The sequence below is a fragment of the Benincasa hispida genome, chromosome 1 (genome assembly GCF_027475165.1).
Source record: "Benincasa hispida cultivar pf3 chromosome 1, pf3_genome.v1.1, whole genome shotgun sequence".
NCBI classification, from domain to species: domain Eukaryota; kingdom Viridiplantae; phylum Streptophyta; class Magnoliopsida; order Cucurbitales; family Cucurbitaceae; genus Benincasa; species Benincasa hispida.
In genome coordinates, this window is record NC_143478.1 from 43,558,137 (window position 1) to 43,583,907 (window position 25,771).

General features: G+C 36.3%; 1 protein-coding gene and 1 pseudogene across 1 annotated transcript in view; one reads left to right on the forward strand and one right to left on the reverse strand.

The window, feature by feature from the left end:
• Nucleotides 1–2,509: 2,509 nt before the first annotated feature.
• The window catches only part of RUS1 (root UVB sensitive-like protein (Protein of unknown function, DUF647)), a 54,760-nt gene continuing 31,498 nt past the window's right edge, over nt 2,510–25,771 (reverse strand). Inside the window, exons 5-7 of the mRNA XM_039025467.2 lie at nt 20,480–20,595; nt 13,911–14,090; nt 2,510–3,221 (exon numbers count right to left, since the gene is read on the reverse strand). Of these exons, the coding sequence (XP_038881395.1) occupies nt 2,949–3,221; nt 13,911–14,090; nt 20,480–20,595 (569 nt within the window). The 3' untranslated portion in view covers nt 2,510–2,948. The remainder of the gene's footprint in view (nt 3,222–13,910; nt 14,091–20,479; nt 20,596–25,771) is intronic.
• Nucleotides 10,739–12,730, forward strand: LOC150038466 (uncharacterized; annotated as a pseudogene).

A 25,771-nucleotide genomic window follows, 5' to 3' on the forward strand; every position in this document is an offset into this window, starting at 1 on the left:
TTTACTTAGAATTATGAGGGCTAACAAGCAAAATATGCGTTGATAATACTAAGAATTTATGTGGAAAGTGAGCTTGCGTCGATCAATACTGAAAATTTCTGCTAACCCTATATTATGCATTATTCTGCGTCAAAATGTCCATTTTTGTAGCTATCGCAGGAATTGATCGCATGCGTTGATCCCAGACCATCGCAAAGTTGATCGTGTGCTTGGATCTTCATGAAGACCAGTTCGACGCATGGAATGCTGCAGCTACAGAGTGATAACCATGATAGAAAGACGATCGTAAAGTGAGTGGAATGGGTTGATACTTCAGGAGAAACAAGCATGAACACATACCTTGGGAGTATAAAAAAGATAAGATGATGTTAACATTTCACCTACCGCGTTAGAGGTGGCAGGGATTCAGAGTGGGACTACCAATGTTGTTAGCGTTTGAGCTCCATAAATAAAGCCTTAGAGCCCAAATTCAAGGTATCCGAGCTTCTACCTTGAGGTGGATCCTTGTGATCACAGATGAGAGCGTGAGTAGACACTCTTTGAGGATTCTCCACCTCCAAAGACCCTTCCGAGTGACGACCAGAGCTATGTCGGAGATAGAGCTCGAGAGAGACTTCTCCACCATCCATCCATGGCGCCACCAGCAGCCTTGACGCATTTCCGATGAAAAGCAAGAGATTGCTTGCATCTAGTCTTCCACCTCTCTTCTTATCTCTGTATTGTATTACACTTTGGCTTAAGACATTAATACATTTTGTAATCAATGCATTATTAGTTCCTTCAGCTTCATCTTTTTCACCTTCTTCTCCTTTATCATCGTTTAGTTATCAAAGGTAAATACTCAATCGTGCAGCCTAGAGATAGGACACATGTAGCAACCCATCGAGAGGTGTGCGTTGCGGGAGTATAGTGAGTTAATCTTCTTCGCTTAGTGTGAGGCGGTAGCAACGCTTGTCTATAAGTCGTCACAATGCTTGTCTATGAGTTGATTAGCCACAACTAACTGCCTGAGAGAGTGCGTAATGGAACACACTAAAGCAAAGTACACATTGTTACTAAAGATAGACACGATCTTATGCTCAACACAACCATGCATTATAGAGATATAGGCAGCCACCGAGAGGTGTGCGATGCATTAATGTGGCGAGCTAGGATTACTCAGGCGACCTAATATAATGAATATTTTTATGCGTTAACAACTGTTGCATCTCTACCAATTCTCATAGTTAAACTTCCATTGCTCAATCTATTTAGTTAGGAGTAGGAGTAGCACATAATCCTTTAACTTTTGTGTTTTTATTTTTATTCATCGCCTCAAACGCATTATTTCACAAACATTATTAAGTTACAAATCTATGTGTTCAACCTTGAATCACCCCGAGAAAATTAGAAACTTACGTTCTCATTATACTTGGCGAGAAAGCAAGAAAACTTGTGACAGGAACGCATGGTCATCGCATACATGCTTAAACACATATTGTATATTTTCTAGTCCAACGCATGACCATCGACGCATGGAGATCAATGCATAACATTGATGCATATCTATTTTCCTCCCCTTTTCCAAGCATCACTTATCCCTCAAATGATGAGCTTATTGAGTCAGCAAATTCGAACCACTCTCACCCATACAGATTGAAGAAAAATCTCAAATAAATAGGAATTCATAATTAGCTCAAATTAAGATTGGTTTATCTAGATAATCGTATTGAAATAGTCAGTCCTAACAGTAAACGACGTTAAAAAGTAAAAGTGACTATTTCGCAGTCTAATCTTATGCAAACTGATTGCATAAGACGCCTCCACTCGCATATCTTCACATGAACGATTTAGGATCACATCGTTTGTATCAAATACAAAGTAGGCCGCATCCATAATATCTCCTAGATAAGGTACCCAACCTTATCCCTATACTATAGACCGTTTTGGCTATTACTCAAACTTGATCCACTTTATACCTCTACATATAGTTCAAGTGTATTCATGTTATAGTCAAAGGTTCTTAGCTTATTGAATTTAAGATTCTTAAATGCAATTCACATATTCAATATCATCTTTCCTGAATAAATATCAATAACAACTTTACTATAAAATAAAATTCATTTATTGTTTACAAACCCCAAATTCTAAAACATAAAACTCAACAAGAGACAAACGACACTAACACATGAACCTCACGTGCGATATTTTTCGACGGATGAAAAATACATAATGGAGCGGGCAACGACACTCTTCTAGGGTTGCGCAATGTTAACAAATGGTCACTCAAACTCAATGACCCAAACACAAATCCTAACTTTGTGAAAACATAGCCATCAGAAAACCTAAAACCCTGGAGAGCTCTCTTATCTTATTTAGAATAGAGATATATATTATATATAGACAAGCAAAAAACTCTAATCTAAGAAATATACGATTAGAATATAGGACAATTACACATAACAATTTAAACACATCATAGTAAATTGGGGGGGGGGGGGGGGGGGTGGTGTTGGTGGTGTCGGCAATATAGTCAGAATATCGCACAATTTTGGCAATATTTCAGCAATATAGTCAGAATATCGCATTTTTTTCATCTTTGATTCTAAATTAAAAACAAATGAAAATCTAGAAAACAAACAATATTAATACACGTTTGAAACTCGAGACAAAATCTATGAAACAAATGAGCCCTTCATCGTATTCTTGATACTAATTTAGATCATGGACTTGGTGAATTTGTATACTGAAATTCCTATGCAAAAAACGTCTGATTTGTTTAAAAGTAGAACACATGTACATCCACGACATCATGGATCTGTTGAATTTCTGGACTGTCAACTATATTGTCACATGCATCCTATTTGGTTGTTTCAATGTTGTGAAGTGAGATGAATTTTATACCAATCTCTCAAAATCCAGTGTTATTGGAAATGTCCTAGCTAGCTTTGTAGTATCGTAACTCGTCCCTAGGTGGCTACATGACATTCACAAATCCTATTAGTTAGGGGTCTTGCAATTAGGCCATCAGTCAACCAACCAGCCAATTCCCCATCATATTTCACATGGTTGAATTCCCTCTCCACATACTCCAAAGACATTTGCAGCCTTCCTCCTGGTTTGCAGTCATTAGAAGCGCTTCTTGCTGTTATTCCAGCGTTTCTCTCTAACCAGTGCAAATAATTGACATGAAACACTGCCTTCAGCATGTCTACTGGTGAAGCACTTTCTTTAAGCATTACCTGCACCATAACATTCCCAACAAAAAATTTGAGTTTAAATGGTGACACTCTTAGCAAATACTAGGTCACTTTAAATAAAATGATTTACAAAACGAACAGTTGTTTCATTCAAATGAAATGAAGAGAACCCTTCTACAGTTTGGGGATTTGGATCTTTAATTGAGAGATTTGATAATTAACAGAAAAGGAGGGGCATAGACTGTTTAATAACTCTGGCAGGCACTAGACAGTTTTCTGGTGATAACAGATTGAGTTAAAATTAAAAATCACTTGACGTCTAAAAACTTTCATGGAAGCAACAATTTTTTAGTACTTGAAATTTGATTTGTAACGATTTAGTCTCATACTTCTAATTTTGTAACAATTTCGTCCCTACGATTTAGTCTCATACTTCCAATTTTGTAACAATTTCGTCCCTAATCCTTATTGTGAAATAAGATTTAATGGAATTTCTAGCCTATGTGGATCAATAAACTGATTAGGGACTCAATAAACTGATTAGGAATCAATTAGTTCATAAACTACAAAACCTACATCATTAAATAATAAAAATCGATATTTAACTTTGATGGAATTTTTTACAATAAAGATTAAATTGTTATAAACTTAAAAGTACCGGACACTAAAATGTTCCATACTAAAGTACAAAAACTAAATTTATTATAAAATGAGAAATTTTTATAAATAGAAAAAATCCAAAAATATTTACACTTTGTACTTTTGGAACTTTTTGCTATAAACTGTAAATATTTTTAAATATTTTTTTATTTAAAAAGACCCCTTAAAAGTACTATATAAACTAAATCATTATAAATCAAAATTCAACTACTAAATTGTTATCTCCATGAAAGTTCAAGGACCAGATTCTTATAATATGTATTTATATTACAATCATGTATAGTTTTCCTTTATTGTAATTTTATATCCCCTAGATTAAGGTTTCTTAGTTGCCTATGTATATATATCTTTAGCCTAATAAAATAATAAGATCATTATTCTCTCCAAAAGTATTGAGAACATGGTATCAGAGTCGTCTAGGGTTTAGAATATTCGTTCGACAACTATGTTAAGGTTTACGCTTCTCACAAGGTTAGGGTTTGAGTTGAGTCATCAAGTTTAAGTGGTCGTTTGTCTACACCACCCATCACAGGAGAAGCGTTGCCACCGTCTACTTCAATCTATCATCGTCAGTCACCTAGAATAGCCACACGTGAGGTTCACGTGCCGCCAAAAGGATTTTCCCCCGTCGTCATGCGTCAGCACGTGGGAGCGCGTGGGACCTCTGTTCTGCGTTCCGTTAGTTGGGTTCTTGGTTCATCTTTTTTTATTATTCTGTGCATTTGGTTCTATTGAAATCTACTCGATTGTGAGTTATTTGAAAAAAGAAAAATACCATTTTGTGCTTGGGATTTATTGTTGTTTTGTTTCAATTTGGAGCTGTTTTGCTCTTTGGTTCACCTTTGATTTCAATTTTGATATGCTCTGTCCGCTTGTGAGATCTACAAACTATTTGTTAGCTCATAATGGATGAAGTGAAGCATATAGTTGTATCTAATGTAATTCCCCTAGCATCGAAGATAACTAAACACAAGTTAAATGGATCTAATTACTATGGTTGGCGTCAGACAATTCAATTATATTTACTTAGTACAGACATGGATGATCATGTGACTGAGGAGCCACCAAAAGATGATAAGAAAAAGGCTTGGCTTCATGATGACGCTCGACTTTATCTTCAAATTAAGAATTCTATTGAAAGTGAGGTTGTTGGTTTGGTAGATCATTGTGATTCTGTGAAGGAACTCTTAGAATTCTAAAAATTTCTTTACTCTAGAAAAGAACACGTTCATCGAATGTTTGATGTCTGTATGCAATTCTTTCGAACTGAACAGAAAGCAGAATTTGTTACAAGTTACTTTATGAAACTTAGAAGACAACTGTCGAACTTGCTTTACTATTACCATTTAGCCCCGATGTCAAAGTTTAACAAGCTTAACAAGAAAATTCTTTCTGATTTTGAAATTCCGTCATTAGAGGGTTTCAGTCGTGTTCTTCGTATTGAGAGTTCCCAATCTGATTCGTCTGTTGATAACTCCCGAGGTACTTCAGGGGTGACTAACAATTTTCAGAAGCCTAGTTATGATAATCGAAAATCAGATTCTCAGGAGATCGTCTGTCACTATTTTCGTAAGCCAAGACATCTGACACGTGATTATCGAAAGTTGTATAAGACTCAACGACCTCAACATGCTCAAGTAGCTTCCACCAATTATATGGCTGAGAAGTCTGTTACCATCTCTGCTGACGATTTTTTTAACTTTCAAGTGTTAAAGGAATCCTTGCAGGCATCTTCTTCATCGAATCCTATTGCCACCATTGTCGAAACTAGTAATACAAAATGTCTTCTTACATCATTTACTAAATGGGTCATAGACTCTAGTGCCACCGCTTATATGACAGGTAATTCTAACTTATTTTCTACGCCTTTGTCCCCTGCCTCATCCCCATCTGTCACTTTGGCAGATGGATCAACATCCTCTGTTCTTGGATTCGATACCATTTCTCTCACCCAATCAGTTTCTTCGACCTCTATATTACATTTTCCTCAATTGTCTTTTAATTTAATTTCTATTAGCTAGCTTACTCGTGACCTTAACTATTTTGTATCGTTCTTTCCTAGTGTTATTGCTTGTTTCAGGATCGTATGACGAAGAAGATTATTGGTAGAGGACATGAGTCGAGGGGACTATACATTTTCTACCACCAGATACCGAAAGTTGTGGCTTGCTCTGGTGTTATATCCCCGTTTGAAGTTCATTGTCGTTTGGGTCATCCATCTTTGTTCGTGTTGAAAAAACTGTGTCTAGAATTTCATTTCTTGTCGTCTTTGAATTGTGATTCGTGTCAATTTTCTAAATTTCATCGTCTTAGTTCTAGTCCTAGAGTTCATAAATGAGACAGTGCTCTTTTTGAGTTAGTTCATTCTGATATTTAGAGTCCTTGTCTAATCGTGTCACAAATAGGTTTTCCTTTGTTACTTTTGTCGACGATTATTCTCGTGTGACCTTGTTATATTTAATAAAAAATTGTTTTGAGTTATTGTCTCATTTTTTGTATTTTTCAAGCTGAGATTCGAAATCAATTTAATGTCTCTATCAAAACTTTGTGAACTGATACTACTGGTGAATATTTCTCTCATGTACTTGGATATTACTTATGTGGTCATAGCATCATTCATCAATCCTCTTGTGCAGACACTTCATCTCAAAATAGAGTTGCTGAAAGAAAAAACAGACACCTGAAACAACTCGCACCTTATCCTTTCAAATACATGTTCCAAAGCAATTTTGGACTAATGGAATGTCCACTGCTTGTTTCTTGATTAGTAGAATGTCTTCCTCTGTCCTCAATGGAGAAATTCCTCATCGTACTCTTTTTCCTATGAAATCTTTGTTTCATATTGTCCCTAAAATCTTTGGCTGTGTTTGTTTTGATCAGGATATTCGTCCGCATCAGACCAAATTAGATCTGAAATCTTTGAAATGCATTTTCTTAGGCTATTCGCATGTTCAAAAGGGTTATCGTTGTTATTGTCCTACTTTAAATAGGTATCTCGTATCTTCTGATATTACATTTTTCAAAGATATGCCCTTTAGTCCATCACCGTCGAGTCTGTGTCAAAGGGAGGATGACGATCTTTTTATCTATGAGATTACCTCTCCTACATCATCCTCTCCTCCACCTTGCTCTTTGTTTCTTCCTTTTGGCCCTCTTGTTCCTCGAGTCTACTCCAGGTGTCCTCCACAGCCACCTTCAAACCCATGTCCTCCACCGCTGGCTTCTTCAAAATCTGATCTGAGACCAAGTGATGATCTTCCCATTGCCCTTCGAAAAGGTAAACGCACTTGTGCTTACCCTATTTCTTCATTTGTTTTGTATACCCAATTGTCTTTTCCTACTTATTCATTTATAACACCTCTTGATTCCACCTCTATCCCTAACTCTATTAATGAAGTTTTATCTCATCCTGAGTGTAGTCCAATGATTGAGGAGATGATTACTTTGGATGATAATGGTACTTGGGATCTGGTTTCGTGTCCGGCCGAAAAGAAGGTATTGGGTATAAATGGGTGTTTGCTATAAAGATCAATCCCGATGGAACAGTGGTTCAGTTGAAAGCTCGTCTTGTTGCCAAAGGTTATGCCCAAATCTATAGGACTGATTATTCTAATACATTTCTCCTGTTGCTAAATTAACTTCCATTCGACTATTTCTTTCCATGGCTGCTACTCACAATTGGCCTTTGCATCAACTCGACATTAAGAATGTGTTTCTTCATGGTGATCTTCAAGAGGAAGTCTATATGGAGCAACCACCTAGGTTTGTTGCTCAAGGGGAGAGCGATAAGGTGTGTTGCCTTTGAAAATATTTGTATGGACTGAAACAAAGTCCTAGCACATGGTTTGGTAAATTTAGTCAAGCACTCGAATGTTTTGGTATGAAGAAAAGTATGTCCGATCATTCTGTATTCTATCAACAATCTGACAATGGTATTACTTTGCTTGTTGTATATGTTGATGATGTCGTTATCACTGGAAATGATGCATCAGGTATATCTTCTCTCAAGACTTTCCTCCAGGGTCAATTTCATACCAAAGATTTGGGGCAATTGAAGTAATTCTTGGGTACTGAAGTAATGAGAAGCAAGAAAGGTATTTACCTATCCCAACGAAAATATGTACTTGATTTGTTGTTTGGGACATGTAAACTAGGAGTCAAACCATGTAGTACTCTGATGATACCAAATTTGCAACTTGGTAAGGAAGGAGAATTGTTTACAGATCCTGAGAGATATAGAAGATTAGTTGGAAAGTTGAACTATTTAACAGTGACACGACCTAACATTGTTTATTCTGAGTATTGTGAGTCAGTTTATGTCTTTCCCGATTGTGGATCATTGGATTGCAGTAGAACAAATCCTATGTTATCAAAAAGCTACAACTGGACATGGGATCTTATATAAAGATCATGGTCGTACAAGGGTTGAAAGTTTTTCAGATGTTGATTGGGTTGGATCTCAAGAAGGAGATTGATCTCTGAATATTGTGTTTTTGTAGGAGGAAACTTGGTCTTATGGAAAAGTAAGAAACAAAATGTAGTTTCACGTTTGAATGTTGAGTCAGAATATAAAGTTATGGTACAATCTGTGTGTAAAATAATGGGGATACATCAACTTTTAACTGAGATGGGCTTCAGTGTTACTGTGCCAGCTAAACTATGGTGTGATAATCAAGTTGCTCTCCACATTGCATCCAACCCAGTATTTCATGAAAGAACTAAACATATTGAAGTGGATTGTTATTTTATTTGCGAGAAAATACAAGGGCTGATATTTACAGGATATGTGAAGACTGGAGAACAATTGGGAGACATCCTTACCGAAGCAATAAACGAAGCAAGAATAAACTATCTGTACAATAAGTTAGGCATGATTGGCATATTTGCTCCAACTTCGAGGGGAGTGTTATAATATGTATTAATATTATAATTATATATAGTTGTCCTTTATTGTAATTTTATATCCCCTAGATTAGGATTTTCTAACTGTCTATATATATATATATATCTTTTGCTTGATTAAATAAATAAGATCATTATTCTCTCCAACTATCGAGAACACAAGTGTCACTTGACTTTTAACTAAAAAAGAACATAAGGGCAGACAATCAGAGTGCCGAAAAGAGGCATTTCCAAATGTCAACGGAGCAAATCCTTAATCTGTGTGTGAAATGTTAACCACGTGAAATGCTCTAGGAAGATCATGGTAAAGATCTAAACTTTCTTGTTGATGCAGTCTAGAATTGAAAATACTCAGGATCCACACCACATATAATTGGAAGATTATTATTACTATTGTTTTTTCAATATATATATATATATCAGTGTTATTGAGTGACTCCGGGCGTGCGCCTGAGGCGAGAGACAAGGCGACCGGAGCCCTCTGCGCCTCTTTTGTCACTGAGGCGTGCAGGTTGAAGAAGGCGCTCGCCTTGCAGCGCCTTGGCCAAGGCGTGCGCCTGGGTGAATGTCCTTTTGTTTCCTTTTTTTTTTTAATTAGAAATGTAAGCCCACGTAAAAAGAGGCCCTCCATACTACTTAATATTAAATTACACAGCCACCTATACATAAAAAACCAAAAATCAATATAGAAAAACGTGAGTGACTCTTCCTATTCTCCACTTTTGGGCTGGTTTTTTCATCTTTCAAGTTTGAAGTTCTCCTTCTCCTAATATTCTAAGATTCTTCCAAAAAAGGGAAACATTTTCTACAACTTTTCCCATCCAAATTCTTCAGCCGCCGCAAATTTGAAGGGTAGAAAAAACAATAAAAAAAAAAGTTAGTTTGTAGACTTTGTTTTTTCCGATTTTTTTCATTTTCGACCCTGATATTTTTTCATATTCAACTTTCTTTTTTTTTTTTCTTGTTTTTATACGATTTTTTCATTTTCATTTTTTTCTGTATATTTTTTTTTTCCAGACTTGTTTTTTCAGTTTTGGACTTTTCGTATGCTTTTTCTTTTGTTTTCTCTTTTTTTTCTTTTATGTTTTTCATATACAACTTTCTGTCAGCTGTTTTTTCTGATTTTTTTTTATTTTCGTTTTTTTTCAGTATACTATTTTTTCCAGACTTTCAGTATGCTGTTTTTTTCAAAATATTATTTTTTTCCAACTTGTTTTTTTTCTGATTTTTTCATTTTTGTTTTTTCAGTATACTATTTTTTTCCAGACTTTCAGTATGCTATTGTATTCAATATACTATTTTTTTCCAACTTGTTTTTTTTCTGATTTTTTCATTTTTGTTTTTTCAGTATACTATTCTTTTTCCAGACTTTCAGTATGCTGTTTTTTTCAATATACTTTTTTTTCCAACTTGTTTTTTTCCGATTTTTTCATTTTATGTTTTTTATAATAGGATGGGAGAAGGAGAGCAAAAACGAAAACATCCCGGTTGGCAATATGTCATTCTTAGAAAACGAAAAAAATACGAACACATGTAAATGTATGTTTTGTGGAAAAATCACAAAGGGTAGCATTTGTCGGACAACACAACACCTATTGGGTGGAAACCGAAATGTAAAAGCATGCTTGAAGTGCCCTACAAATGTAAGAGAGGAATTGAAAGAGTATCAAATGAAGTCAAAAGCAAAGAGGGAGGAATGCAATGCCCTCCCCAACTATGGTGGTGCTTATGATTTGAATATAATTGATGGAGATGAGATGGAAGTTGGTGGATGTGGATCAAGTACCGGAACATCTAAAAAACGAGCAATTCAATCACAATCACAACCGCAAGCACATCCACCACGAATTAAAGGAGCAATGGATAAATTTGTATATCCAAATCCAGCCAAGGTAGTTGATGAGCGGAATAGATTAAAGAAGCTGAAGCAATCAACCATCACCGAAAAATACAACAAAGAAGGGAGAGATGCTACCGTTCAATTTATCATACGTTGGATTTATCAAGTAGGTATTCCCTTGAATACAATTCGGTTGAAAAGTTTTCAGATAATGATTGAAGCCATAGGACAATTTGGACCTGGGTTGATACCTCCTTATCATGAGGCTAGAGTGACATGCTTAAAAAAGGAAGTAGAACATACAAAAAATTTAATGAGCAACCATGAGGTTGAATGGAAAAAAAATGGTTGTTCTTTGATGTTTGATGAGTAGACTGATAGAAGAGATAGAACCTTGATAAATTTTTTAGTGCTTTTGCTGCGGGGACATTGTTTTTGGAATCGATTGATGCATCTTCATGTATCAAAACTGGAGAAAAAGTATTTGAACTCTTGGATAGCATGGTGGAAAAGATAGGAGAAGAGAATATTGTCCAAGTTGTGACTGATAATGCCTCGAACTGTCCTAGCTGGCAAATATTTGGAAGCTAAGCGGCCACATTTATATTGGACACCATGTGCTGCCCACTGTTTAGATTTGATATTAGAGGACATTGGAAAGATCAATCAGATCAAAAGGTGCCTTAAAAGGGCTGTAGCACTAAGTGGTTTTATTTATAATCATTTATACGTACTTAACATGATGAGGGAGTTCACCGATCAACATGAATTGGTGAGACCGGCGGTTACACGTTTTGCAACATCATTTTTGACCCTCGCAAGTATCCATAAGAATAAAGAAAACTTGAGAAAGATGTTTATTTCTGAGAAATGGACGACTTCCAAATGGGCAAAATATCCAAAGGGAAAAAGAGTAGTCGACACCGTTTTGATGCCATCCTTTTGGAACTTAGTGGTCTACACTTTAAAGGCATCCGGACCATTAGTTCGAGTACTTAGGCTTGTTGATGGTGATAAACCTGCAATGGGATATATCTATGAGGCGATGGATAGGGCAAAAGAGGCCATTAAGAGTGGGTTTAATGATAATAAGATGAAGTACAAGCCAATTTGGGAGATCATTGATAGAAGGTGGGATTGTCAACTTCATCGACCATTACATGCTGTAGGCTATTATTTGAATCCATCACTTTTCTATGACCACAAAGACAAAATTACTCAAGATGTTGAAGTCATGAGTGGTCTTCATAAAGTTGTACATAGATTGATACCATCTACTAGTGATCAAAATCGATGCACGGTGGAATTAGAGTTATATTTGAAGCTAAAGGCATGTTTGGCATTGACTTAGCAATCAACACAAGAAAAGTTAAGACGCCAGGTAAGGACTTACATTCCCTACTACATTAATAGTGTATGTGTATATAAGTATGTTATTTCTTCTAAATCACGTCAAACGTGTGAACAGCATCATGATGGGCTCTTTATGGTGGTAGTACTCCAGTTTTGCAAAAGTTAGCCATGAGAGTCCTTAATCTGACGTGCAATGCTTCTGCGTGTGAGCGCAATTGGAGTGTTTTTGAACATGTAAGTGATCATATTGTTTTTTACATTATTAATTTAAATTTTAAAACAAGCATCTAATTCCATATTGGTTAATAATTTGTAGATTCATACGAAAAAGAGGAACAGGTTGGAACAGAAGCACTTAAATGATCTCGTTTATATAAAGTATAATCAAGCACTTAAAGAGCGCTTTGATTTAAAGGATCAACCTGATCCAATCTCCTTAGATCACATAGACGAGAGTAATGAATGGTTGGTCGGAACATTATATGAAGATAATAATGAAGCTGAAGTTGACGATGAGCTAGTTTTTTATGAGGACGACCTCACATGGGGAGATGTAGCTCGTGCTAGTGGCGTTACAGAACCCATCATGTACACTAGATCAAAAGGAAAGTCAGTTGCCTCTACGTCTACCTCCACTTTTAGAGTTCAAAAGCAAACACCAACTATACAAGTGTTTAGTGATGAAGATGAAGACGACGATGAAGAGGAATTAGACATTGAGGAAGACAATGGCCAAGGGGGAGCAATGGATGAAACCTTAGATTTAGATGGAGATGATGTTGAATTTGACGTTTGATGATCATGTCTTGAACTTTTACTTTTAGAATTTTGTTCATTTTTATTTATTAGATTACTATTATTAATCTTTGAGCCTTTGACATTTGTATATAAACTTATGTTCTTCTTCTACGTATATTATATATTATATATTTATTTATTAATTAATTGTGCCTCGCTTCGCTCGGGCGTCGCCTTTTTGTCGCCTTGAGGTGCGCCTTGCACTTTGAAAACACTGATATATATATATATTATTTAATTCAATTGAATCTCGAACTCAAATAAATGATGAAACTAATTCCCTATTGATTAGTTGAATAACTATTTAACTTCTTGTAGATAAAAAAAAAATAATAAATAAATTGATTGCATATAATGGAAGAAACAAAGGACTTCTAAGCTAACCAACCAGTCAACAAATGATCAATTAAAAACCGCAACGATAGGAAAAGGTAGTAAACAATGAAATACAAAATGGGTATATAGAATAAACCTTTGCCTAGGAAAGTTCTACTGCACACTAAAAAGAACAATCTTTTTATTTATATTCTTCTTCCTTTTCTATATAGGGTTCCTGCTATTTAAGAAGGTCAGGCATTTCTTATCTTCAAATAATTGGAATGCATAGGATTTTACTCCTTAAAACCAAGATGGCATCGGGACCCTAGCCTATCATCACTAGAAACCCTAGCGAACATCAGAAACCTTGTTGCTTTCATAGATCGGAGCATCCTACCTTCCGAAGCAATCACGCATTGTTTTCCTCATGGTTTAATATACTATTAATTTTAAATGAGGAATATAATGGAGCAAAGATTTGAACTCACAGTTTCAAAACCTAACTTGAATTATTCAATCTATTTTCTACACACTTATGTATCTCAATTCTCAAACATAATCGATGAGACAGGTTCCAGGTGTTGGTTGATAAAATTAAAGTACACTAATAATCCAAGGAAACAAGGGTGTAAAGCTTCCTATCAAGTTCTTATTGGACTGGGAGAAGAAAGCTCCATAATCCAAAACAATGCCCACATTAGAAGTACAGTTTAGTAAATGGCTACTGGAAGAAAGAGAAACAAAACTTACTCTAAATGCATATTTAAATGAGAACAGGAAAAAAGAAATCCATCACCTTCGCCCTTCCCAAAAAAGTATTATGCAGTTCTAAAATTGAAATGGGGTTAGACTTTACTTACACAATATTTTCCCCTGTGCTCTGACAGAATGTAATTTTCTTTATTAAACAGACTTAGGAGTTCAAGAACATCCTCCTCACAGGTGGCCACATCACTGAGCTTAGATCCCAACTGCAGTCGCTTTTCAATATTAGCTGCTGATTCCTTTGCTTCAGCAGATAGTATACCTAACTTCGGCTCCTTATTAAAACAAAATATTACAAAAGTCAGTTAATCGGTTTGGCATATGAACAACTAGAGAATCTATCCAGCATTGAGTCCAGTTGATTTTTTTTCATAATAAAATACAAACTATTCCAACATGTAGAAAAATGTGAACGGCTAATTATAAGAATGAGATTAGTTTATCCGTTGGAAGGAGCTTCCCACCTTGATCACGAGATATTCAAGCTACCATAAAAAAACAAAAAGCTCCTGATAGAAACCATGGATGTGTGGATAATGTCTTCATTTATACTGGTTTCTCAAAGTTCTTTTATCAAAGGTAGACAAATCTTAGATCCAATATTAATACCCAATGAAGCAGTAGAGGAGTATAGAGTGAAGAAGTGAAAGGGTTGAATTTCAAAGCCTGACATTGAAAAAGCTTTTGATTTGGTTGTTGGGGACTTTCTTGAGAAGTAAAAATTAAAGTGCTTTGACACGAAATGGAATCGATGAATTTAAGGGCTGCACTCCTGATACAAAATTCCCTATTTTCATCACAATATTGTCCTTGAGGAGAGTAGACAAGGAGATCCCATTTTTCCTTATAAATTTTGAGGTCAGCAATATTCTTAGTGCTCTTGTTGAAAGTATTGCTTCCAGAGGCTTATTTGAAGGCTTTGAAGTGGGGTGGATGACATTCAAGTTTCCATTTCTCCAATTTGTGGATGAAACTTTGTTATTTTGTAATATGAGAATTTCGTGTTAAATATTTTAATCAGAACAACGGAATTTTTCGTGCAGCTTTCTAGGCTCAAGATCAATTAACAATAGTCTTCGACTCCTGGTAATGATGTTGAGGAACAGCAGCAAATTTCTTCTCATTTTAACCGTGAGATTGAATCTCCACCATCCTTGTACCGTGGTCTACTTCTTGAAGGTCATACAAGAAATGCTTCGTCTTGGCAGCCAATTGTAGACAAAATCAATAAGAGAAGCTAAATCGATGGAAAAGATTATCTTTTCAGAGGTGGATGATTAACCTCATGAAAATTGGTACTATCTAATCTTCTTTTTTTGGAAACAAGCCCCTTGATTGAATTAATGAAATGGAACTAAGGCTCAAATTACAAACAGAGAAATAGTACAAAGAACTAAAGGTAGCACGACCAGATACAAGAAAAAGCTAACAAAATGGAGGACAGAAGAATACAAAAGAAGATACTAAGATCCAACAATACGATTCAAATATATCTTTAAAACAAAAGCTCTCCAGCTTAGGCACAAGTCTTGGAAGGAGAAATCAGCAAAGGCTCGGAGAGAGTACCACGAGGAAACATTAATCCGAGCAACTTCAACATGATCTGTCCAGGAGAAAGACATGCCATGAAAGAACCTTTGGATCATATTCTGTACGAAACTGCCAAAAATAGCCAGAAGACTTGTGAACATTCACAATTATTCTGTCTAAATTAGCAAACTCAACATACACCCCAACTGTTGGACCATCATTAACTGCGAGCGTAAAAGATGCACATAAAGAGTTGTTGACTCAAGTGAAACAGCTTTAATTTTGAAGCCTGAAGCTTTAACCACCCTATGAACAGTAATCATAGCATCTTAGTGCCTACAAGCTCAACGATTTGATCTTCAAATGTACAAGAAAATGCATGTACACAAACTGGGAGGAATCCATAGTACTTCTATCGCTGATCCCAGCATCTAAATCAACAACTTAAGAGCCTTTTACCAGGACCACGGCTGAAGATGATAGTGGAGGATTGAGCCCAATGACATGGTCATACTAACTCTTGGCAGCATCCAAGAAAAAACTCCTATAAGTCGACATATTCGCCTTGAAATCTGGATTGAAAAACAGCAAATTGTACAATGGATGAACTCTTAGAGTAGAAACAAGCTCAAGAGATCCATTTTCCAGCAGACTTAAATTCGAACTAGTCCAAAGATAAGCAAACACTCCCGAAGACAAGAAACACTCTAACCATCAACAATTAAAAGAGGATAATGCTGTCATATATTTTATAAAGAAGAGATGCACCATAAGAGCTGGGATATGAATCAAACTCCAACCACCAGAAAATCAGAATCAAACTCTTTGAACCAAATTAGTCAAAACCAGCAGCTTCAGAAAAACCACAAAACTCTTCTGAATATATTAGCAATCTCATAGCAATACTGAGATTCTAATTTCCATCAAAATTTAATCTTCCCTCATATTTATATTTTCTTTTTCCTTATTCCCCCTACTATTTGTTCGAATTGGAAAGAAAAACCCACTTTTTGGGAAGAAAGCATTGGTGGAAAGAAAAATCATTTTGTTACAGATGGAGATTTGGTTCTGATTTGTTTGATTGGCATCCTATCTTTCTTTTTCTTTTCTTCTCTTTTTTTCTTTAAAAAACAATAAACGATTTTTTTAATGAAGAAAAATTTTGAGGATACAAGTTCCTCGTGGAAATGGAAAAGACGAAACAACCAAAAAGAAAGAACCAAAAAAATACTACAAGATAAAAGATTAGAAGAACAACAAACTAAACATCCAAAAACTCATCCAACAATCCGTTAGGAACCAAGGTAGTATGGGATGCCTTTGTTCCACATGGGTTAGAATGGGATGACCAACGTGGTACTTAAGTGGCATGGTTCTCCCACCCCAATAGCTGGTTTTTGAGATGTGGTTCTCCAAGGTGCTTAAGTACCTAACAATAATATCTGAGTCGGTTGTCGACATTTCGGAATGGAACTGTCGGAAGGTTCTGATCGGGTGCGGCCAAGTAAAGTACCATCGGGACATCGGCTTTTCGGGGATGGGTATTGTTAGGGACCAAGGTAGTATAGGATGCCTTGGTCCCACAGTGGTTCTTAAGTGGCTTAGCTCTCCCACCCCAATAGTTGGCATTTGAGGTGTGGTTCTCCAAGGTGCTTAAGTACCTAACAAGATATTGGGGTGTGGTTCTCCAAGGTGCTCAAGTACCTAACAATGGTATCAGAGCCGGTTGTCGAACTAACCGAGTGTGGCCGAGTGAAGTACTGCCGAAGTAGCTGTCGAGACGTCGGCTTTCCGAGAATGGGATATTGTTAGGAACCAAGATAGTAGGGGATGCCTTTGTCCCACATTTGTTAGAATGGGATGACCAATATGGTACTTAAGTGGCTTGGCTCTCCCACCTCAATAGCTGACTTTTGGGGTATGATTCTCCAAGGTGCTTAAGTACCTAACACAATCTAAAAAAAACAAAAGAAACAAAACAAACTCTTGCCCACTGGAGAAGTCCGCAATGAGGGCTACTATCACCTCCAACAAGAAACTCTGAAGCTTCTTCTTCAGGAAAGTAAAAACCACCTTATTAAAATAATTTACTATCCTTTTTTACTTTTCTTTATTTGAGATAATTGTCTTTAACAAGATTATTAGCCAAGTTTTTATATACATGAATAGTTAGATAATTTAATTAGCTAATTTTTTTTATTTTGTTAAATTTGCATATTATTGAATAAATCAAAGCAATTCAAAGTACATAATGACCTTTAACATTGGAGAATAAATAGACTATAGTAGACCCAACAAAGGAAAGAAATAGAAAAGGAAAATATTAATATGGAAAATACAAATTAGGAATAAACCCTAATTTCCTTTTAACACTTTCCCTCAAACTCAAGGTGGTAAATTGATGAACAACTTGAGTTTGTAAAGATAACTTCTGAAATAAATCAGTAGATCTAAGATGGAAACGGGGAACCCACGAAGAACCAAAACACGAAGAACTTCTAGGCTGAAACAGAAACCCACGAAGACCAAAACCAAGAACCTTCCTGGGCTAGAAACATAGAACCTCATATAGAGATCTCTAACAAAACCTACGAAGAATGAACAAGAACTTCTAGGCTAGAACAAAGATCTTCACATAGATCTCCAACAAAACCCACGAATGGCCGAATTGAAAATGGAACAATCACCTTTGTGCAAAAGGAGATTTGTCATAATTGCAAATAAACCAAATTGGACCCAATTAAACCAAAAGAAATGGATTGAACCAAACTAATTAAACCAAACCAAACTGAAACCGATTTGACTAAAGTAAACTGAACCGGATTGACAGAACCAAGCTAAACCAAGCTGGACTTAACTATCAAAACCAAACCAAAGTAATTGAACCAACCGAACTAAACGGAATTAATCGAAACAAAACATATAGATTGAACCAAACCAGGTTTCCATGCAAAACAAAATGAAGAAAATAGCCACGATCTAAGCCCATGACTACAAGGAGATCTAAGCAAAACTGAGACACCACAAACAAGTAGCAGGGGATCTCTGGTTCGCAAAGGTTGGTGGACATTTGAACAAAGAAACTCCAAGGTCGCTGAATCTTGGCGCGCGATTTCTGAATGGAGATTTGAACTGAGAAACCCATGAACCTAGACCCACAAACAATGGAACAGAGAGATTCAAGTTGGAACTCAAGTTGACAGACGAACGGGCTTGAACGGATCTGGGACGGACAAACAGGCTTTAGGTGTGTGCTTGGTCAACGATGCACGGATCTAGACGAACCGAGCCCAACACCACCAGATTTGGTGGCTAAATCGTGCACGCGAAAAGGGAAAACAATGGGTCAGCGTCGACGTTCAACTAACGGCTCACAGCGAGGGACTAAAGGCAGCACGAACGATGGCATTGCGTGAGCGGCGGCGAACGGCGAGGATTAGGCAAAGAGGACGGTGGCGGACGAAATCTAAGAGAGATGGAGCTAAGGTCAGGTCACAAATGGTCGGATATGGCAAGGGTGGTACGAATCTAGGTTGGGCGCCAAACTGAGGTTGATGAACAAATCTGAACGGCTGGGCAAATTGGTGGTCAACAACCTAGGCGACGGATCTGGGGGTGCAGAGGAAAACATTGCGGATTTGGGCAGGTGGAAGATGGAATCGATCTGGGCTTCATTGATTGGCGGAGCTGTGGTCAACGAGGAGTTGTGGTGACACTAATAGAAAAACTATACTAAAACCCTGATGGGCGATGGGTCAGCCTCCATCGATGTCGATCGATGGAGGCAGAGAAAGAATAGGGACTTTGACGGCTAGTGTTTAATGAGACCAAAACCTAATGCTCTGATACCATATTAAATTTGTATATTATGAAATAAATCAAAGTAATTCAGAGTATATAATGACCTTTTACATGGGAGAATAAATAGACTCTAGTAGACCCAACAAAAGAAAGAAATAGAAAAGGAAAATATTAATATGGGAAATACAAATTAGGAATAAACCCTAATTTCCATTTAACAGATTTCTATTAGGAAGATAATTTGATAAATTGCACTCTTTCCAAGCAATTTTCAAACTTTTTGGTGCAAGACATCTATCTAAATTGGAGAGCTTTCATCTTCTTAAGATTAAGATCTTTTTTCCCTTTATTTGGTTTATGAGTTCATTTGGTACTTTATTATGTATCTTCTTAGATTGAGAATTGTCTCTTTTCATCATTGGGATATGATAAGGGTGTCGTGGGTATGTCAACCTAGTTGAGATATCTAAGTGCGTCTGTTGTCCCTTAGTCTTCTAGATCGTATGGATTATTTTGTCTCATTGTAATTCGAGCATTACATTTTTTTAATTATATTAATAAAAAGTATATTGTATAATCCTCTTGTACTTTGGGCTTTTGCTCGATATTCTCTTAAATTAATGAATTGTTTCCATTTCAAAAAAAATTAATAAAAAGTTTGTTTCTATTTAAAAAAAAAAAATTATTTGGTTTCTATTAGGAGGCTCAAGAGATTTATAAATGGAAATTTTCAATAGAAAAGTAACTATTTAATTGTAAAAAAAATTAATAGAAATTTTTTATTAAAAAAATTAACAAGAAATAATTCCCTATGAAGAACATGATCCTCGCAAAATTTAGCAAAAATTTTCACAAGGATGAGGAATGAAATAGGAGTAGAATGAGGACATGGAAACCATCCTTGTCCCCAGTTTGCCAAGTGAACATCTGAACATTAGGTATCTCTACTTCAAACCAGAGCACTTTCCATATTGTTGCTATGGGAAGTGTTTTATCAAAAGGATCACTATTAGTGAGAAGTTGGAGGCACGGGTGCACACGAGTGCTCCTAAAAGCTTAGTTTACAAAAATAAATTCTCCAATAAAAGATAATTTAAAAAGAGAACTCCATGTTTTTCCCGTTTTATTTGATAACTCCACTACAAATTAAAGCACTTCTCATATTCCTGCTATCCCTAGAAATAACCTTGAAGATTCTATGATTTCTCTCCAACCAAACCCCAACATTGCAATAGTTACATTTGCACAATAATAAAATGAACACAGTTCACATTTCAAAAGAAGAATTAAGGAATAGTGTCATAAATAGCAAATAGAAAAGAAATTCACTCACATCACAAGCAAGCCTTGTATTGAGAAATGGTACAGCTGGAAAAAGAGGTTCTTCATTGTTCACATCTTTAATAGAAGGCACCTCACCACTCAACAGATATTCACTGAACACCAAACCTGTTTAACATTTAAGGTAAGATTTACCACTAAAAGACAAAGTTCGAATTTATAATTTTCAAAACTAATGTTTGGTAGTGGTTTTGAGAGGACAAGTAAAATGAGGGAATTTTCATCAAAATTAATTATCCATTATCTTCTACTTTTTTTTTTTGAACAAGAAACAATCAACTTCATTAAGATAATGAAAGATGTTACAAGTGAAAGGAAGGAAACAAACATAAAGTGCAAAACAATCAAGCACACTAAAAAGCACAAAACGGATCAGCAAATGCACCAGGACATCTCAACTAGGTTGACACCTCCCTAGCATTCTCATCATCTCCTAGAAGGACTAGAATCCAAAGCTAAGTACAAAATGAAGAGGACCTTGCAAATGACAAGGCTTACAACCGAATGATAATTTGAAAGTTAAACTGAAAATAATAACCAGTACTATGCTGTTACAAAATCAAGAGAGCGGGAAAATAAAGGCTTTCCAATTGAGGTTGATGTCTTGTAAAGAGAAGTCTTGAAAATCTTTGGAAAGCGAGCACCAGGAGGAGGCGTTTATATGGGCGATATCAAATTTAGCGGAACTAGAAGAAGCTTTGTCTTGAAATACTCTTTGATTTCTTTCAAACCAAATTTCTGATAATAAAGCTTTAACTGCGTTGGTCCAAAGTAGTCTTGGCTTCTTCTTCAAACGTGGCCCGATCAAAAGTTGAAGCACATTAGCCTTAAAATCATTATCAAGAACCCAGCTGGCATTAAAGAACTTGAAGAGAGAGGTCCAACAATTTTCTGCAAAAACACACTGGAAGAACAAATGCAAGAGAGATTCTGAGTTTACCCAACAAAGAGTGCAAACCTGTGGAGAAATATAGTAAGTAGGTAACTTCCTTTGGAGGATATCTGCACTATTAAGAGAGCCATTCAGCATGATCCAAATCAGAATATTCACCCTTGGCTCTTAGACTTCCATAAGGCTGATTCTAGTAGCTGACCAATTGGGGAGGTGAAGGAAAGATGCTTTACAAGAGACTTGACTAAGAAAAACCCACTTGGTTCTAAAGACCACCGTCTTTTATCAGGAATCGAATTAAGTTTACAGTGATTGAGTTTTCCAGTCAGTAGCTGGAAGTTTTCTGCCTCTTCATCCTTTAACGGTCTTCTAAAATGAAAATTCCAAGATGTTGAAATCTCATCCCAATAATCTTGTAATGAACCTTCGGGTTGGTGGAGATAGAGAAAAGATTAGGGAATGAGATTTTTAGAGGAACCAAATCCAACCAAGGATCACTCCAAAAGCTTATCCTTTCACCGTAACCAACCTTGAAGGCTGCCAAGGAATCCACTTTTAACCAAAATCTTGAAATGTTAATCCATGGGCTTCTAAGGCTACTGGAAAATTTACCATTGGTATGCCAACCAAACTTACTTCTTCCATGAATGCTTATAATTACTTTCCTCCAAAGTGAGTTGTCCTCAATGAAGAACCTCCACCCCCATTTTGCTAGAAGGCCCTGATTTCTGAGTTTCAAACACCCAATGTCGAGACCACCATCTTCTTGGGACCGTGAAGCTATGCTCCATTTAACCAGATGATTTATTTTGCTTCCGAAATGCCCTTCCCAAAAAAAATCCCTCAATGTTCTTTCTAGAGTTTGAATCACCTTTTTTGGCATCTGAAAAAGTGACATATAGTAAGTTGGTATATGAGAAAGAACTGACTTACATAGGGTGGCGCGACCTCCTCTTGAGAGGTTGTATCTCTTCCCTTTGTCCAGTTTGCTTTGGACTTTGTCAATCACTGGTTGCCAAAAAGCTAATTGTTTAGGGTACCCCCTAGAGGAAGGCCAAGGTACATAAATGGGAGGTAGACAGCCTTGCAATTTAGGAGGGCAGCTTCTAATTGTAACTTAAAATGGTCTATATTGATGCCACATAAAGCTGTTTTTTCCCAATTGACCTTCAGCCCCGAACACCACTCAAATAATTCAAGTATTTTCTTTAGGTTGCTAAGCTTTTCTTTGTCATCTTGGCAGAAAATTAGAGTATCATCCGCAAATTGTAAAATAGAAATATGGATTCTATCTTTGCCAACAATAAAACCTTCAAACTTGCCTTTTTCTTGAAACTGGGATAGTAATGCATTTAATACTTCGCTAACTAGTAGAAATAAGAAAGGAGAAAGAGGGTCACCTTGCCTTATTCCTCTTGAAGCTTGAATTCTGCCACAAGGTCTTCCATTTATGAAGATTGAGAATTTTGTGTTAGAAATACAGCCATCATCCACATAATCTATCTTGAGTCAAAATTCTTCTCAACCAGAGTTTTTTCAAGAAACTCCCAATCAACCCGGTCAAAGGCCTTTTCTAAATCAAGTTTTAGAATCCACCCTTTTTTCCCCTTGGAACGTTAGTCTTCAACCACTTTATTTGCAATAAGAATTGGGTCTAAAATTTGTCTTCCTTCGATAAAAGCACTTTGAGAAGCCTCTATTATACTTGGCATTACTTTTTTCAGCCTTTCCGCTAACACTTTAGCTACTAATTTGTAAGACAAAGTAGTTAGGCTTATTGGCCTGAAATCACATACCCGAGTAGCATCCTTTTTCTTCTGAATAAGGCTGATGAAGTTTTCTTTTATACATGAATTTAACTTTCATGTATTGTAGAAGTCTTCAAAAAGTTCTAGGTATTTATCCTTGAAGAAATCCCAAAATTTGAGAAGGAATTCAACTGTAAAACCATCCAGTCCAGGGGCCTTATTTTTACCTAATAGATTTAGGGCAGATTTGATCTCTACTAAAGAGAACCTTGCTGTCAGCGTTGCATTATCAGCAGTAGAAACTTTGGACCATTTCAAGTTGAGAGGCACTGTTCTTTGACCTGGAAAGTTGGTATCTAAAATGGAGTAGAAATCTAAGATGAGGTCTTCAATCTCTTTGGAAGAATTGGTTGCTACTCCTTGATCATTTATGAGCTCAGAAATCAAATTCCTTCTTTTTTTTTGCATCAAGAAATCTGTGGAAGAATTTTGTATTTTCATCCCCTAAACTTAGCCAATTCAGCTTGCTTTTTTGTCTTAGATTTCTTTCGTCTGTTCTATAATGGGGAAAAAGTTCAGCCATCAACGCATTTCTCAAACTTCTGTTTGAATCTGTTAAACCATGAGTTTCTACCTGTTGATCAATTTCCTCTAATTTTCTTAATAACACTTCCTCATTTGATTTTCTTGCTGTCTCAACATCTGCATGCCAAGCTTTAAGGGCTATTTTAACTTTTCTTAAAAGGAAACTCATCCTCAAGTTAAGTTGAGAGTTTGAAGTTGTCCAGAACTAGATACAATGATAAATCTGCTACATTGAATGTCAAACTTATATTCATATATGGAGGAAGATCTACTTTATATGCATTTTCTCCAATGCATTCAAGGATGGTGAAAGGTCCAAATTTCTTTTGTGAAAGTTTGTTTGCAGCTCCTCCAGGAAGTCTTTCTTGTCTGAGGTAGATCATGACCAAGTCTCTTGGTTTGAAGGTTACTGATCGGCAGTGAGAGGCAGCATCCGTTTTGTAAGTGTTGTTGGCAGCCTCCAAACTTTCAATGACTTCTTTATGAATTTTCTACACTCGATCGATCAACACAGAAGCTTCATCACTGCTATGAATAAAAGAAGTGTTGTAAGATCAAATGTTAGTTGAGGAGGATTAGTATAAACAACATCAAATGGACACTTCCTTGTTGATTGATTTTGCATGTTGTTGTATGCAAATTCAGCTTGAGCAACTGAAGTATCCCATTGTCTAGGTTTATCTCCACTTAGACAACGTAGCATGTTTCCTAATGTCCGGTTACCTCTGTCTGGCCATCTATTTGAGGATGGCTAGTGGAACTATATTTTAAATTTGTTCCAAATCTCTTCCAAAGACTTTTCCAAAAGAAGGACATGAATTTAACATCTCTATCTGACACGACTGATTTAGGGATGCCATGAAGCTGGACAATTTCTTTAAAAAAAGGGTTAGCAATGTTTAGAGCATCAACTATTTGCATGGTATGAAATGAGTCATCTTGCTAAATCTGTCCGCTACCACGAAGATAGAAATTGGAAGGGGAGTGTAAAGTCTCGAATTTTGAGTGTTACCTTTTAGATATTTGACATATGTAGCAATGTTTAACAAAATTGTAAACATCTTTTCTTAGTTTGGGCCAATAGAAACGTTCAGCTAGGGATATGAAGGTTTTATCTCTTCCCACATGACCCGAGAGGCCACTAGAATGAGCTTCCTTTATGATTCTCTCTTAGGGAGCCTTGTGGTATACCTAATTGATTGCCACGAAAGAGGAATTCATCTAATATGTGGAAGTCTCGTGGGGGGTTGTTAGAGGAACAAGCTATCGAAATAGTGCCAAAGTCTGTCTAATTCATAGCATTCAAGTAAGTGATCAAAAGAAATTATGCAACCTCTTAATATTGTTAAAAGATTGGATTTTCTGCTTAGGGCATTGGCTACTTAATTAGTTTTGCCCAAGGTATGTTTAATGACAAATTCAAATTTTTGTATGAAGGATATCCACTAGCATGCATATGGCTAATGTGTTCTTGGAAGTGAATAAATTTTAAAGAATAATGATCAATGAGGAGAACAAATTCCTTTCCTATTAGATAGTGTTCCCATTGGTGTAAAGCACTTGCCCATAGGTGCTCCATTTTGGTCTAGGTAAGCTTAGCTTTTCACTAAAGAATTCTATGGGAAGGGATTCTTGTGGAAGGAGCACTTGCCCATAGGTGCTCCATTTTGGTCTAGGTAAGCTTAGCTTTTCACTAAAGAATTCTATGGGAAGGGATTCTTGTGGAAGGACTGCACCTATTCCTAATCCACTAGCATCAACTGAGACCTCAAAAAATTTATTAAAATCTGGTAATGCTAATGTGGGTGAATAGGCTAGTTATTGTTGGAGTACCTTAAAGCTATCTAGAGCATTTTATCTAATAAAGGAAGAAAATTTTGAAAATTTTTCTACGCATGAATGTGCTTGGTGCATTTGATAGCCCAAAAGGCATCACCAACCATTCAAATAGTCCTTCATTAGTTTTGAATGTCGTTTTCCATTCATCACCTGGGTTTATTAGAATTTGGTGATAGCCACTAAGTAAGTCTATCTTAGAAAAGACTTTTGAACCGGCCAA